At 44.2% G+C, this 14752-nt stretch overlaps 1 protein-coding gene across 1 annotated transcript in view; it reads right to left on the minus strand.

Moving 5' to 3' along the window:
• Positions 1-3589, minus strand: part of LOC122413570 (runt-related transcription factor 1-like) — a 29485-nt gene extending 25896 nt beyond the window's left edge. Inside the window, exons 1-2 of the mRNA XM_043424007.1 lie at positions 2393-3589; positions 1125-1355 (exon numbers count right to left, since the gene is read on the minus strand). Coding sequence (XP_043279942.1) covers positions 1125-1355; positions 2393-2708 — 547 coding nt within the window. The 5' untranslated portion in view covers positions 2709-3589. The remainder of the gene's footprint in view (positions 1-1124; positions 1356-2392) is intronic.
• Between the last annotated feature and the right edge of the window lie 11163 nt (positions 3590-14752).

Here is a 14752-nt window from a genome sequence, read left to right on the forward strand (position 1 = left end):
TAAATAAAAACAATGAAAAAACAAATAATCGTTGAACAAAATTATAGAGGATATTGCGTCTCAGAATATTTTGACCCGGATATTTTGTCCTGGGAGCCATTGTCGCGTAACCGTAACTGAATCTTGGAAAAGTTTGTAGGAAACTCCAAGAGATCCTGGCAACTGTCGAACTTGAGCTCGAGTCCCGATTTCTCTTTGGCTCTTTCTCAATTCTTTTGGAGCGTACAATCTTGGTGGGAGTGACTAATTCGAGTGTAATGATCGAATTTGCAAACTATCACAACCCGAGACAATGCCCAGTTGAGATATTTCGAAAGGAAGTTTGTCAAAGTGCGACAGACAGAGAATCAAATTCCCAATAACTTCCTTCCTCAATGAGGGAGGTCTCAGCGGGGCGTTAGTGGTCGACGGCATTGCTATGAAGGATTTCTGATTAACGGTCAGTTGTTTTGCTCCGCGTGTGCGATGCGTTTCGTCACTGGAGCCCGGAAGAGAGGAGGCAGGCAAGGGGGCAGAATTGAAGGGTGCGGGACTCTCGTGGCCGACGTCGAGTAATGACTCTGGGGGCAACGGGAGCGGAAATTCACGGATGCTGTTGCGATCGACGATGTCAACTGTATGAGGAACGCATGCCAGAGGGAGTGCAACTGCATCGAGAGACCCCCGTGGAATGAGTACAAAACGGTAGCTGTTTTAGTAGCCAGAGGGAACGACAAGAACAACGTTATGGAGTTTCGTGGAGGATGAGCACAAAACCAAAATAGGGAAGTGAGGCTGATGATGGTGATCATCATCATCATCATCATCATTATCATGACAATAACCGTGCTTTTTGGGGATTAGATGCGTTCACGCAGTAGCTTTTGGGGCTCTTAATCCGATGTAGCTACTCCAGCCACTATTCTACCTCGTCCTGTGCAACGAGATTACCACTTTCACTGTTCATCGTGTAATAGAATCAATTGGTCGATGAAGGCAGATTGATTTTTCGTGGAAATAGATTAATTTCTCTGAATTAAACTTTAAAGTCGCTTATGCACGTTCCTCGAGTCTCAGTTCTCGTTTGACCTTAAAATCTATATAAATTCTTAAACAATAAAGAATTGTGAACATCGAACACTCACCCCGTCCACTTCTCCCGACGAACCTCAAGTCGTTAAACTTGGCAACTTGATTCTTCATTAACGCAGTTGCGTTCCTCAACTCGGCGCAACAGTTCTCGTCGTTTCCAGCTCTAACGGTGACGAGGGTGCCATCGCCGACGTCACCGAGCGCCACTACTTTGAATGCTACCGGCAACGTTTTGTTGGAACGCCAGTGCGTCGGGAGTTGACTACAAAGAAAATATGGCGATCCTGAAAAAAGCGAACGAGGATAAAACTTTTATTAGCGTTTTCATTTTTTTATGATGAAATTATTTGTATTGTAAATATTGTAACGTATTCGAGTCACGGGATCCTAGGAATGTGTACGATAATAATTGTTGAGTTAATAATAACAAACAAAAGAGTGAGTCTGATAACGACAGCTGGTTAGATCCGAGAGAACGTTCCCATCAAGAATTTCATTTACGTCGCCAGGAGGTTTGAGCTCACTTCAGGATGTGGAAGTTGTAATTAAGGTGGAAGCCAAGCTGGGTGGTAAGACTGAGGATCTTTCAAACGACCGGTTAAGAATTGACAGATCCGCTTGGATACGAGCGGCTTTTGTTTCGATTTGTAGAACGAAGAGTCCATTTTATTGAGCACAAAAAAAGCGAGTCCAATATTCGCTGCGATAAAGAGGGAAAAGGTTCGACTGCAAAAAGTCGAAAGTTTCGCGCATCCATTTCGAGTTCAATCGGATTTCAATACTGCGGTTTTTTTTACATGTTAATCCGGGTTCACCATTATCAAATTCGAGCTGTAAGCGATTTTTCATCGACTGTTAGCAGGGCTTATGGATTGTGGTTTTTTTGCTCCTGCCTTCTATTCGCAATTCGCTCGGATGAGTGAATGTGCATTAATCGGTGAAATTAATCGTTCAACGGGGAAAGAGCCAATTCTGTACGTTCACGTTGCAGAAACTATGCCAAGATTCTATATCCAGTTTTTCTAACGTTACAATTAATTCGATTAAATTCTTGAATACGTGGAACGAAAACATCGCTGAACGGATCCCATTCAGAGTATTAATAAAATGACAATTTACTGCTTTTAGTTTCAAGCTCTATTAACGATTGCACGGATCGTTTAGACTCAAATGAAATTTCCATTCCTCCAAAAGGTGATTAAGGGGGTCCCCCGGTACAAATACGTTCGGATTTTTCTCTGTGCCATCAGAAAGCGAAGCTCCCTAGAAAATCCGTTCTCACCGAAGGCAGTGAGAGATGAAAAAGATTTTAGAAAATCACCTGTGCGAACGAGTTCCCCAGGATGTTCGGCCTGTGCTTCGCCGACGAGTCTCTCGGTCCACCAGAGCTCGCCGACGGCGGCGCCTTCACTCATCTCACCGGATCCTGAGCCGGCGGCGCCGTTAACCCCAGCGCCACCGCCGCCTCCACCGCCACCCCTTTCGTCGTTGTCTTCTTCCGTCGTATATCTCGGCTCGAGGACGCCTCCCCGATGAGGCGTCAACGAAGAACCTACTACGAGACCGGCACTATCGTGATGTGAGCCGACGCATCCATAATTCTCGCCGCAGCTCACTGAGTCCACCGGAAGATGCATCCCATCGGCAATTTTTTGCACCGAGTGCAGCGAATGCACCGAGTGCTGCCGCGACGCAGCGTTGCACTCTGAATCCGTGATACGACCGATTCAAATATTTTACCTTCTCAATCGCCACCGATCTTTTCTGCTGACTGAATTACCGACGGAGCTAGTCATTCATTTTTTATGGAAAATGAACTAGACGATCGCCAATGAACGGATCGATCATAAACGCTTTAATTTCACTATTGCTTCGCCCGGGTTCTCTGCTTTACACCTCCACATAATTGTCGTTTTGATTAATTATTAGGTGGAGTAGTTTCGTCCGTCGATATTCACCGGCTGGCCTAATAAGTACCTTCGCATCTGGCCAAACTTTCGAAAGGTTATTCGATCCACAGGTCGTACACTGAACACTCGATAACTTCGTTAAAAATGTTTCTGACGCGGTGCGATTAAAAGATCAAAGATAAAACAAGCGTTCGAGTGGTGAGGCTCATTTGTTTTCCTTGGGTCCACGAGGGTTCCCGAGAGTCTTCTGACAGCATCCGTACCTGCACGATCTCAAGAATCTTTTCCGTTTCATCATGATCTCGTCACGATGTGAGTTTTCCCGCACTTTTTAGCACAACCTGCCGAGCACTGAATCATCACGAGCCTTCGGTGCGTCGAATTTCCAATCATTCATCAAGCTGTCAGCGACTCGGCACGAGATGAGCAAAACAATCCTCGCCGTGGTCGAGCATTCATTTGCGGAGGGTGAAAAAATTATTGAAAGCTCAGCCGGACTATTTCTGAGAATATTCCTCCGCGAATAATAAGCGAGAATCGTTCACAGATGACGATCGACCTCGGGAAAAAACGAGCGCGTACGTGTGCGCTAGTCTGTCGCGGACGACGGCTCGCGACGTAATGCCGCGTCGAGTTTTACGGCCGCGTGTTCCGCGGAAGCCACTCAGGCGGACTCAAACATTGGCCGCGCGCACACACACGCACACAAACGTGCTACTTTAACGCTCCAAATGGACGAACACACCGAGCACCGTTGACGTTGCGTATCCTCCGACTCTCTCCGATTCGCGTCCTCCTCAACTTTCTCTCTTTCTCAGCCTCTCGCAGCCTCCCCCTCTCTGCTGTGCCAGCGAGATCTCTTCCTCCCTCCTCATCACTCGACTCCGTCCCCTCCCCCTCCCACTCGCAATCCCACTTTTCGATTTTGCTTACACCGACTCGTAAAGTAACCCTTCAACAAACACGAAATTTCTCATCTCGATTCACAGCTGTGGATTATCGATGGACCATTTTCATGCTTGCCGACTGATTACCCTTCGCTTTCTGCTCAGCTTTTCTTCGCCGTACACGCACCCGAATCATCTTCCACTGACCATCATTATTGGAACAAAGCTGTCAATATTCATGGGAAATGTTAGACAACTGATGCCCGGACATTTCAAGGATCCCTCATCCTGGCTGAGGACGAACGTTCGAAGATTCGTGCTCCTTAAGGCCTCACTCGACTCACTTCCGCTCCTCTCGAATATTCCGAGTATAATCGAAAGTTCAGTGACGATATTCCGACGAGAATCTCAGTAAGGAATCGGGAAATGACGTCCTGGAGTGAAAGGATGTCAGCAGCCACTTTAGTCAGGGTGATTACGACGTCAGAGTTGAGAACTGGACGTGCCAAAATTCTCCGGAGCGAGGCACGATTCGCGCTCTCACCCACTCGGTTATCGTCTCTTTCCCACGGCGGTCCAATCTTTCGGCTCGCTAACGATGATATGCTCTAATCACGCGTGAGCTATTTCATCCGAATTTATTCACGTCCCCACGCTCTCATTATGCTGTGTTTTTTTTCACTCTGTTACTATGATTAATAGATTGGATCCGGGGAAAACAGGACCTTGGCCACGTGGCTGGGCAAACACAATTTCTTATCAGTTTCCATCAAAATGACGAAGCTTGCGAGATTGACAGAAATAGAAAGGATCATGAGACCCCAAAAATAGAAAAATTTTGTCGACGAGCTGTTGCAGAGTCTTCATTCGTTCAATGACATCGTAATCAGGTTCACTCCTTTCCAGAGATTCTGCGAAGTTGCTCTCCTTGGATACTTGAGGCACGGAACTCTTCAAGGAATCGCGAATTAATCCGTCAATTCTTCAAAGATTGGAAAGTACTCACTTTTCGTTCAAAGTTCCATGGCAGAAAAGCAACAAGAGACATTGCGATTCGCTCGGAGGAGCTTATTCCTCGAAAATGTTTATCAACTTCCAGGGATTGAAAGGTTGACGCAGACGAAGAACGAAGTCGGTGTGACGGAGTTTCCCGCCACCGCATTCGCAAGGCGTAACAAGTGTCTATGTGACGTCATGAGAAACTTCTGGAGGCGGAGCTTCGTCTGCGCGGTGGGGAATTGTACAACCTCGAATGACGCCCATCTCCTCCCTGACCTCCTCATTCCCTCCGGCCCTGCTGGTCCTCTCGATTATGGATCGTCTTTCACTCGACTTCTCATTGAATCCTCGGCGAAAAATGTCTCTAGGTTTTCCAGGGATGTTCGTACGTTGAGGAAATTTGAGGGAAAACCCTGTGGAGGGTTGATGGATTCTTCGGAGTTTGTGACCTGCAGGAGTTTATTGCGCGAAATTCCTTTGGCATGGGAATTCGTTCGAGTCGATCAGGCCTGGAAATGCCAACAATCTGCAAAAAGCTTCCGGATGCGCTGTGACGTGGTAAACGATGAAAGTAGAAGGCTCCAAACTCCCGATTAAGTAGATTGCTGAAGAGCACGTAAGAGCAACGCAATGCCATTGCTACCGTTTGTTCCTGGCCACTTGGTGGTTTGCCAAAGTGGAAATACCTGTGTTCAAGGTGGGCAGCGGAGAGCGAAGGAAAGACGAAACGCCCGCCCATGCGGTTTAACTCATTCGTGCAAACCGGGAAGTGCGTTATTAACCCCTTGGCACTTTAGGGGTGAATCATCAACTCCGAGCGCGGTTGGATATGCGGATGTCAAGAGTCTTAGATGCTCTCATTACAAAAGATCTTTGGACTCGTGCTTCTGCGCTCGAAATTCGATTATGGTTTTTGTTCGCATTAACTCCGTGAAAAAATGGCGATGCTACGCGGTCCATTCACCTTTTTCTTACTCGAGATCAAATTCGTCTGGTCCTCGAGTCCCAAGGGACTTCTCCGCCCACTTGTACTCGGCTGCGCAAAAACTACTCGAAAAGCCATTTCGTAAGTTTTTCGTTATTCCGAGCGTAACTCGCTTCCTCCCCACCTACCGCTTCGCTTCATTTTTTCCATTATTTTGACGCATCTTATCAGCTCTCGGCTTACGAGGATTCTTTATCGCCCCTGGAAACAAAGCCACAATTCCCAGTAACTACTTCTCAACTAGCCCACAGGAAGTTCTCCATTCGAGACGAAACACACGATCTTTTCACACTATCGTTTTGAGTTCTCAGAAAATTTAAATACGTCCTAATGACTTTTTTGGGTGTCGCTGGATTTCGATCTTCCTGTGGCTCGATAAGGCGAGGACAATGCTTTTAGGACCGGTGGCAATCTGCACTTGTTTTTTTCTTAATCTTCCATATGGATGCTGAGATTTTGCGATAATATTTGAGGAGGTTCTCGTCGAGTAGTTTGTCTCCAGAGGGCTCCATTGCGCGAGAAATCATTCCAAGACGAGTTGCAGTGCTCGTGCTTGCGAGCGAGCACAGAAAATGTGTAATCCGGAACCGGTCCTCGGGGAGGCGACCGAGGACTTTGGCTGGTATGGCGAAAGCTAATGAGCTATAAATAAGGGTCCAAGGGCGTTTAACACCGGAGTGCGCGTCTAAAATGTACATCGGGAGACAGCACTTCGCCCATTGTCCACTCGCGTTGCTGACCCTTGTATAATTAAAATCCCTCCCTAAATCAAGACTAGAAGGTTCCGATTAGACTTACGCTCCGAAATCTTGTCTTCCCTTTTGGCTTTAGCTCGCTGGACGAAGCTTACCCTTTTATCGTTCGTCTAAGGGTCGAATTTCAAGCGAATCCTTTTATTCCCTTAATTTGTTTCGATGTCATGAAAAGACGATTCGAACGAAGACTGACAACTCTTTTCGAAGACAACGGGAAAGGGAGGAAAATAATAACGCTGAAGATCTACTTCGACTTTAAGGGCAAGCAAGTGCACACGACAGGTCGAAGCTCACTGGAGTCGATTGAAGCAAAATTTTTCCGACTCAAATTGAAGTGTATGAAAATCTGAAAACTCCGCAAAATTTGATGGTTGAGAAATCGTTCCTCGAGAGTCGATGCTGCTGGGTGTGGTGCGAAAAAAGGAAAAGATTAATAAATCATTCGCATCGAAAACATATTTTTGTTTCACGTTGTGAGATTTCGTGTTTATTGAAAACACGAGAAAGAAGATCGAAGAATGGAGAGAGCAAAAAATGGCGAGAGAACAAAGGAAGAAACGAGTAGGAAAGTGTTTGGGAACGAATAAAATGGGAAGAAGGAAGCAAGGTACAATGGCTTAAGCACATAACCGCGAGCTTTCGTGCTGCCCCGGGACCGAATTTGTCCCCGTAACCGGACAAATAATCCCCAACGACTAGATGTAGGCCCGCTTCCGCTGTTACAGCTTGCTCCCGTTTATTTCCGTGCTCGCGCGTGCAGTTAATAATCCGACGGGGGTTTGGAGCACGCGATAAAAGCCGAAAAGTTTTGTCCAAAAGCCCGGAACGGATAAAACCCCGAGAGAATGAAGGAGCAAGAAAATACGAAGGTATAAAGCGAACACGAAATCCACACAAGCAAATGTGCATGAAAACAAAAAATAATTATCATAATGACCCATCGTTTCGTTTGTTTGTATTTTTCTCTTTATGTATCATCGCGCTCGTCGTCGGCCAAAGAAGAAACATTGTTGAATTTACCGTATGTGGTTGAACGTCGAAGCTCACGCCCTCCCATTTTTCCACCCTCTCGCTCTATGACAGAGTTAATTCACCCTTTGAACTATCTGTTCGCTTTATACACTGACGATTGCACACTGCGATTTACGAACCATGAGATCACCGCGTCAACCTGAAAATCTCATCAGATATGATGAAAAACTTTCGTGACAACTCGCAGTATGAAGTCCAAATTTCATCGTTAAAATAATTTACGTGATGCTGAATCACTACGAAACTTTTATACTGCCATGGACCTCTATTAAGGCCTAGTGTACACTTGTGATTGGCAGAAAAATCGAAAAATTTTTTATCAGATATTCTACAAGTACAATGTCTTAAGAATATTCTCACCAAAAAAGGTCGTCTAAAACTTGAATCTTTGAACGCGATTATCTCAGAATCGTCTTTTTTGAAAAATATCTTTGCAATGAAGAAGACACGATTACTAAAAAATTATTAATCCGGTGCATACCAAATTTATACCACTTATTTATTATAATAATAGCTAGGACCTGGACGAAGGATTTCGTATTTTGTCGGAAAAAAAATATTGTAACAAAGAAACCGAAAATTTAGCACCTCAAAAAATGAATTTTTTGTTAAAACTGTCGCCATGTTTTTTAATCAAAATTTTTACAAATCCTTCGTTCAGGCTCGTTATTATAATAAATAAATGGTATAAATTTAGTATGGATCGGATTAATAGTTTTTAGTTATCATGTCTACCACAACTAATGCTCAAAAAAAGGTGCTACTGGAATACAGCTGGAGTTGCGCCATTTTGAGAAATTTTTTGATTAAAAAAATCGTACAAGTACATGAACATATCTACGAATAAATGTTGTTCACAGTTTTTCAACAAACATTTATTTTCTTGTTGAAAAAAAAATCAAGAAAATCACGTTTTTTCGCCCGCTCCAAGTGTATATAAGGCCTTAATTTCCATTAAAAAAAAAAACTCCAAAAAAATGGCACTTTCTCTGTAACCAAATTCGTGTTTATAAATTTTTTATATTTGTTTCTGAGCATAATTCAGCCGGAGGATTCGAGTTTTCGGTATTCATGCGGGTTCAGCTAATTTTTTTTTTTTCGAGTCCAAGGCTTAACGAGCCTCCGTGAGAGAGGATCGGCGTTTGTTCCGTGCGTAATGAGGATCGAGCAAAGCAAAAGTTTTAAGTACGAGCTTGTTTAAAAGAGCATGTGAACCACCCTCCCAACCTGCGATGACCTCAACGTCGTGTCTCTTCATATTACGTTGGGCAGTCTCTACCGTTTCTCTCGGTCCGTTAATAAGCTTGACAATCCACCCTTGTAATACACCCTCCGTTCAAATCACCAAAGGCTCGCTGCTTCGAATACATATCGTGGTACATAATACACTGCTGGGATGTTGGAATTGAAATTCCAACATTAACATCGAGCATTTCGGGCGGTTGAACAGATATTCAGGGGATTGATCAGTTCATTAGACGAACAATGTACGTGACGATTAGCATCGGAAGACTCTTTCGCTTTGAATTAATTTTTCGTGAAGGGATTTGTTGCGTGAATTTTCAAAAGTTGAAAATTTTACACAAAAATGTAATTGCATCGATTTTTGTTTGCTCTTCGACCAATTCGTACTATTTTTCTACCTTTTTCCAAATATTTCAACGCGATTGAAACAATCGATGAATCTCGAAGTACTGGAAATCCGTGACGATGTTTTAAATTCGCTCGAGAGACTTGCACGACGGTAATTGAAATACGAAAAGTTTTCGAGCATCGTTTACCGACGACTGGTAAAATGGGGATCGTTCCCCTGCGGCAGCAAACGTTCGGACCATTTTGACCGAAGGCGAATAAACCAGGTCTGCAGCAGGGTCTTTCCTACAACGGTTTCTAGATTATCGACTATCGGTAAAATTTCGATGTTTGAAGAATTCCTGCAATTATCGACGACCACAGAAAGTTCGGTCCGTTTTCTGGGCTCGATGCTTCCTCCAGACTCTCACAGATGGCGCGGACTCCAAAATTCTACCGACTACTTCAACGTTTATCGCCCTCGATTTGTCTACCTGGCACTGGAAAAATTTTTGCAATAAAAATGTAATCTTTCAATGTAGTGGAAAGTGGGTTTTTCCAGTCAAACAACGTTTGTCCAATGACATAAAAAGTATTTTGAATTTGCTCCAGAAAAGATTTTTTGAGGAATGGACGATTATTGCAAGTTCGGATATTCGGTTTGTAGATCGTAATCCCAGGGCAGCGGCTCCTTTACATTTATCCGACCATTCACCAGTGGCATGAATATCGATAGATAAGAATCTTCCTAACTTCCGACGAAGCTTACATTCGCCATTGTAATCTCGATGGTAATGCGATCCGGTAAAGTAGGTATAATGGACAAAAAACAGGCATTGTATTTCTGCGAGGCTGCATGCGCAGCCCTGTTTCTGTCTTTTCTTTCCCGCCCAGTGAAACGCAGCCTCCCTCTGACATTGTGTGGACAGGATATGATCCCGTTTTGCACCAGACACAACATATGTGGCCGATGAAAATCTTTTGTATCCGGGGGAAGATGTAATCAGGAAGATTAGAAGGAGAAAAGAGGCTCAGCAAAAACGCGATGGATGAAAATAATTGATGGCTCTCGATGCAAAATGCAGTGGAGCTAATAGAAATTTTCATTTCTCTTTTTCGGAAGAAAAATTCATTTTGACAGGAAGGATTTTCGGGTGGGGCTAACTCATGCAAAATTGTGCAGAGCTCCTTGTGCAGAAGTTTATCAACGAAAAAATGTTAGAGAATGTTTTTTTTTGAAAAATTAAAAAATAAATCAGCGAATGATATACGACTGTGGAGAAGTATTTACAAGCAATAACTTAGGCACGTTTTACTTGGAACTTTTTTTGCTCCAAAAAATGTGTAAGAAAAAAGTTGCCCTCACGCAGAAGGGTCCAGAGCGCAAGGGGTTTTGCATTTTTCGCTGGATGCCCGGTGAGAAAGGGACGTTTTTTCGCCACACGTTTCTTTCTTCGGTCGCGTAGGAGCAGAAAAAATTTTCCAGTTTTTGGGCAATCGGATTTTCCGGCGTTTGAGGTTTCATTTTTTTTGCTTATGAAAAAAAAAAAAACGAGTGAAGGGGGGAAAAAGAATGGAAAAAAGGCGAAGGGACGAAAGAAGTGAATGCGGACGGGGGCGAAGAACCGCGGCGAAACAGTGACGACTGCGGTGCGCTTGTTATATATTAATTTTTATGGATTTTAAGCGTTGAAAATGCAGCCTGTTTGTACAAGGGACGTGCTCTCGAAGGGGCATTTTTTCTTTTCCCTTCGTTTCTGACTCGAGACATGAGCGGCGAGTCTGTGGGTCTTGTTTATTGCGATCATAAAGTTTGGCTTCAACACACGATCGTTTTTTTCTCACTTGTGCACGGTCAGCGTGACCGCCGTATCCGGCCACGTACTTACCAAACCATTAGGCGCGAATGTTTTACATTTTTTTATTAAGCGAAAGGGGAAAATGGCGGAAAAAAATCGGGGATCTAAAAGTTCGTGGGGATTTTCATTCCATCCATAAATTACTCCTGATACGGGGTTGTAACAATCATCGTCACTTTGTTGAAATCATCGAAACGCATCGACCGTTCAATATTTTTTCGCCATTTTTTGCCTCCACTTTTTAAGTTCTTTCTCACTTTTTTCGACGTTTTTTCACCTGAAAACTTCGAGACTTTTTACACTTTTCGTAACAACCTGGCGAACGTTCCTTTTCATTTTCCAGATCACGGAAGCCCACTCCTCTTTTTTTCACACTCTTTGCCCGGCATCATGATACAGAAAGTGTCTTCGATCAGTAGGATCCGATGCCGAGGACGTTTTTTATTTCCTTAAATAACACAAAGGAAATTCTTTTAGCAGTTCGCCCTTTTCCACCTCGTTGTCTCTCTTTTTTCCCCTCCTTTTTCAAAGGACTATTTTATCCTCAGGCCTACCGTACCATGCCGAGAGGGCTTGCTGAGAGATTTTTTTTAATTTGTACGCTATGTATGGAGCACTTTAGTCCCATCGAAATTAATGTAATCATGTGCCTGGACGTATTGACACGGCTTTGTCCGAGGGGTCCTCAGTCTCTCGTCTCCCTTCAACCTGATTCTGACCCATGCCACGTCCACAGCCGTCTCGAAAAATCGACTTGGATCCCGCCGCTGCAGAATTTTTGAGAAAATATCTTGGAAAGCCATTTTCATTGGAGTCTTTCTGCGAACACTCTGCAAAATCATTTGCATTTTTGCCAGTGAAATTTCTATCGAATAAAATGCATTTTCATTCGTAAGAACGCCAACGACGAGGAGTAAGTCTGCGGGCCGGTTCGAAAACGTAAATCGATTGAGCGTCGTGTCGAGAGAACGAATTTATTTGCCTCTCCCGGGGTTGCAGCGCCCCTATATCTCGTTCTGGCGGCAACAACGCGTGTTTGGACATACGAGAACTTACGAGGCGCAGTGATCAATCAACGGCCATTCTCTGGTTATGTTTACGGTGAATGCCGAAAGAAAGGAACGAAAAAAACAACAGAGGCGATAACGCAGAGCCGCTACACGCCGAGGAGAGGAGCTCGAACGTGAGGAATGGCGGATGCATAGATCGAGAATCGAGACAGAAAAAGAATGGGGGGATAAAAAAAGTGAATTAACGGGAAGAATAAAGGAGGGAAAATGGCACGGAGAAGCCGTTCATAACTGTCGTACGTTTCCCCCGATAAATATCCCATCAAACACACTTTAATTTTAAACCGCTACGAATTTTCAATGAAAACTTCCAAGAGTCAACAAAGTGGCTCCTCATTTTCCCAAAGTCGAAACACGCGATTCTGTGAGTTTCTAATCCGTTTCAATTTACTTATTCGATCGAATGTTTAACAAAAAATGTATTTTTCCATCCCAATTTTCCGGAGCATCCAATGACCGAAGCCTCGAGATTTTTCCGCCTTTCCTTCAATCGTGCGTGCCACAGCTGTTCGCCCGGATCATTCGCGTTCTCTTCACGTCCGTTATGTTTCCATTTACAAAGTCAAGCCAGAAGGAATACACGCCGAGAAGCTGAGACTGATGGCACGCGCTCTGTTAATCTTTAACTCCCCGTCACAACTGACGTCATCTTGGTCCGAGTCTCTGCCATTTTATATCCCAAGCACGTACCATTCCAGACTGAAAAATATCGAGCCACAAACTCCATCGACCTGCCTTCAATCAAGTTTGGAGATTCCATGCATTCCCAGATCTCAAGCAGATCCTTTGAGAACAAACTTTTACCGAAAATCTTAATCGGGATCTGAAAATTAAGGATTCCTGCGATTAATTCTGCGAAAATGAAAGATTCAAAATGTCAGAAGGAGTCGACCCAATCAAACTTCAAATTCTAGTGTTGATATTTTTTTTAACCAGAGCTTCCTGCGTTCAAGATCATAAATGGAGAACGTTTGAGAATTATTTCGTACAATGTCACTTGCACTACTGAAATACGACATAAACTCTTTTGACAAAGAGTCTCGATGAAGAAATTACTTTTTATTTTTTCGCGATCCCACTTCATTTATCTTGATTCTGTATTCAAAGGATTTCTTTTTCTCTCACCCTCACATCCGATAAATTCACGTCGCTAATAATAGACCCTGGGATAATAATGACACGTTTCGGGATCGTGAGCTTGGCGCGAGTGTTCGTGTACGTACATTATTCATCGTGTGTTTAACGTACCCAAGCTCTCGTCAGTTATCAAGGAAATACAACGCACGACTGATGTACTACACCAGTGATTTATCCCCTTGGCTCGCTCTCTTTCTCTGCCGGTTTTTCATTTTCTCTTTGTATTTTTTTGTTGTTTCAATGCACTGTGTATATTGACCGGGATGAAGAGTTTTGTAGGGTCTTTTCGTGTAGAAAAATAATCAAGCCGAGCGAAGAGTTCGTTTATTCGTAAATTAGGTGGAAAAGGAGGTTCGAATCGATGGTATTTTTTCGGCGGCACTTTATTCCACGAAAAACTTGTGTCAGGACCAACTGCCCTCGGCAGTTGCATCAATAAGGTAAGAGGGAAAAACTGAAAGTGGTGGCACGCGCGCTCCCGTCCCTGCTCGTCGCTCCTCATTAGAGGCCAGAATCCTCGAGGCTTCCCGGAAAGAAGTCCTTGGCTCTGGAGTCCTTTGATGTTCCCCTGGACCGTAATCTGCATCGCGGAGGATCGTTAACCCACGAACATTAAACTTCTTACGAAAAGTATCGTAAAAACGTGGATTTCTTGCAGTTCGAACGAGACTTTCATCTTTTTTCAAAAATTAGTATCAATTGTTGAAATCGTTGGATTTTTTAAGATAAAAAAATGGCCAATCGATCCGTCGACTGGTAAAGTAGTCCTTGACGTGCTCGAGAAAAGCCAATTTTTTGTTTTTTTTTTTTTTTTCTATTCTTAATACGATTATTGCCTCAAGACGAGCACGAGATTCAATGGAATCGAAACACGAGCGATAACACCCCCTTCGACATTGTCCGCTCCGGAGTGTATTCATACCCGGAATAACTGGAAAGATTTTACGACGGGGGGTGCCCCAGGGTGACGACTTCTCGAGCTTCCCTTTCTGATTGCTCCTCGAACTCGGCGGGACCGCCGGGTAGTTCAAACAGTAGCGGATCTTGAAAGTCTCTCGAGGCTGGTGAAAGAGATGTTGAAAGTAGCTGATCATTGGGCCTCACATGGTTTAAGTGAATGAGGCAGCGATGCGCGATGTTTGCAGACAAGAAGGGGGCTCGGCGAGTCCCACAAGCGTTGGCTCATGGGGAAGCCTTTTCATCCGCGATCTCGATTCATTCTGTCACCTCCGGCCAGCAAAACAAGAACGAATCTTCCTTTTTCTTCTTCTTCTCTTTTTCCTTTCTGTAACGCGTAGCTTTCAGCGAGTTAACACGCGTGAGTGTTGCGTCGCGCGGAGTCTGGGCCTTACGGTGCTCGCACATAGGGTGACAACATAAATATAATGTCACGGTTCCGCGCACGCGAATGGACCAGCTAGCGGGACTGAAAGAGCCAGGGGCGAGAGAGAAGGGCAATCACCCGAGGGAAAGAT

The sequence above is a fragment of the Venturia canescens genome, chromosome 7 (genome assembly GCF_019457755.1).
Source record: "Venturia canescens isolate UGA chromosome 7, ASM1945775v1, whole genome shotgun sequence".
NCBI lineage: Eukaryota > Metazoa > Arthropoda > Insecta > Hymenoptera > Ichneumonidae > Venturia > Venturia canescens.